This window comes from Propithecus coquereli, unplaced genomic scaffold (assembly GCF_000956105.1).
Source record: "Propithecus coquereli isolate 6110/MARCELLA unplaced genomic scaffold, Pcoq_1.0 Scaffold85, whole genome shotgun sequence".
Lineage (NCBI taxonomy): Eukaryota > Metazoa > Chordata > Mammalia > Primates > Indriidae > Propithecus > Propithecus coquereli.
The window spans coordinates 7,192,878-7,193,387 of NW_012154729.1; the positions used below are offsets into that span (position 1 = coordinate 7,192,878).

General features: G+C 31.8%; 1 protein-coding gene across 1 annotated transcript in view; it reads left to right on the forward strand.

The window, feature by feature from the left end:
• EEA1 (early endosome antigen 1) overlaps positions 1–510 on the forward strand; it is a 133,498-nt gene that overhangs the window by 95,522 nt on the left and 37,466 nt on the right. The window contains exon 15 of the mRNA XM_012663994.1: positions 305–460. Coding sequence (XP_012519448.1) covers positions 305–460 — 156 coding nt within the window. The remainder of the gene's footprint in view (positions 1–304; positions 461–510) is intronic.

A 510-nucleotide genomic window follows, 5' to 3' on the forward strand; every position in this document is an offset into this window, starting at 1 on the left:
TTTCTTATTAACCTAGTTAATAGTCTCTTGTGTCTTTTGGCTCCTAAGATAATTCTTATAAAAACATTGAAAATTTATTAAACTGTTATGCATATAAACTTAGTATCTCAGACTATGCAAACTCAGGTCCTTTGTATTGGTAGGTAAATACAGCCTCTGATAATATCATTAGACTTATCTGAGATCTTACCCCAAATACTTTCTCAAATAAAATTAGAGTTTTCAGTTTTACTTTGACTGAATATTTGGGCTCCACAATATAATAAAGTTTGCCAAAGTTTTCTTCAATTGTACTTTTCTATAGGAGTTAAATAAGATCACTACTCAGCTGGATCAGGTCACCACAAAGTTACAAGACAAGCAAGAGCATTGCAGTCAGCTGGAAAGTCATCTTAAGGAATATAAAGAGAAACATCTCTCTTTAGAACAGAAAACTGAAGAGCTAGAAGGTCAAATTAAGGTTTGTATAAAAGAAGTTGAATTTAGCCATGTTTTCTGTTGCAGTAACAA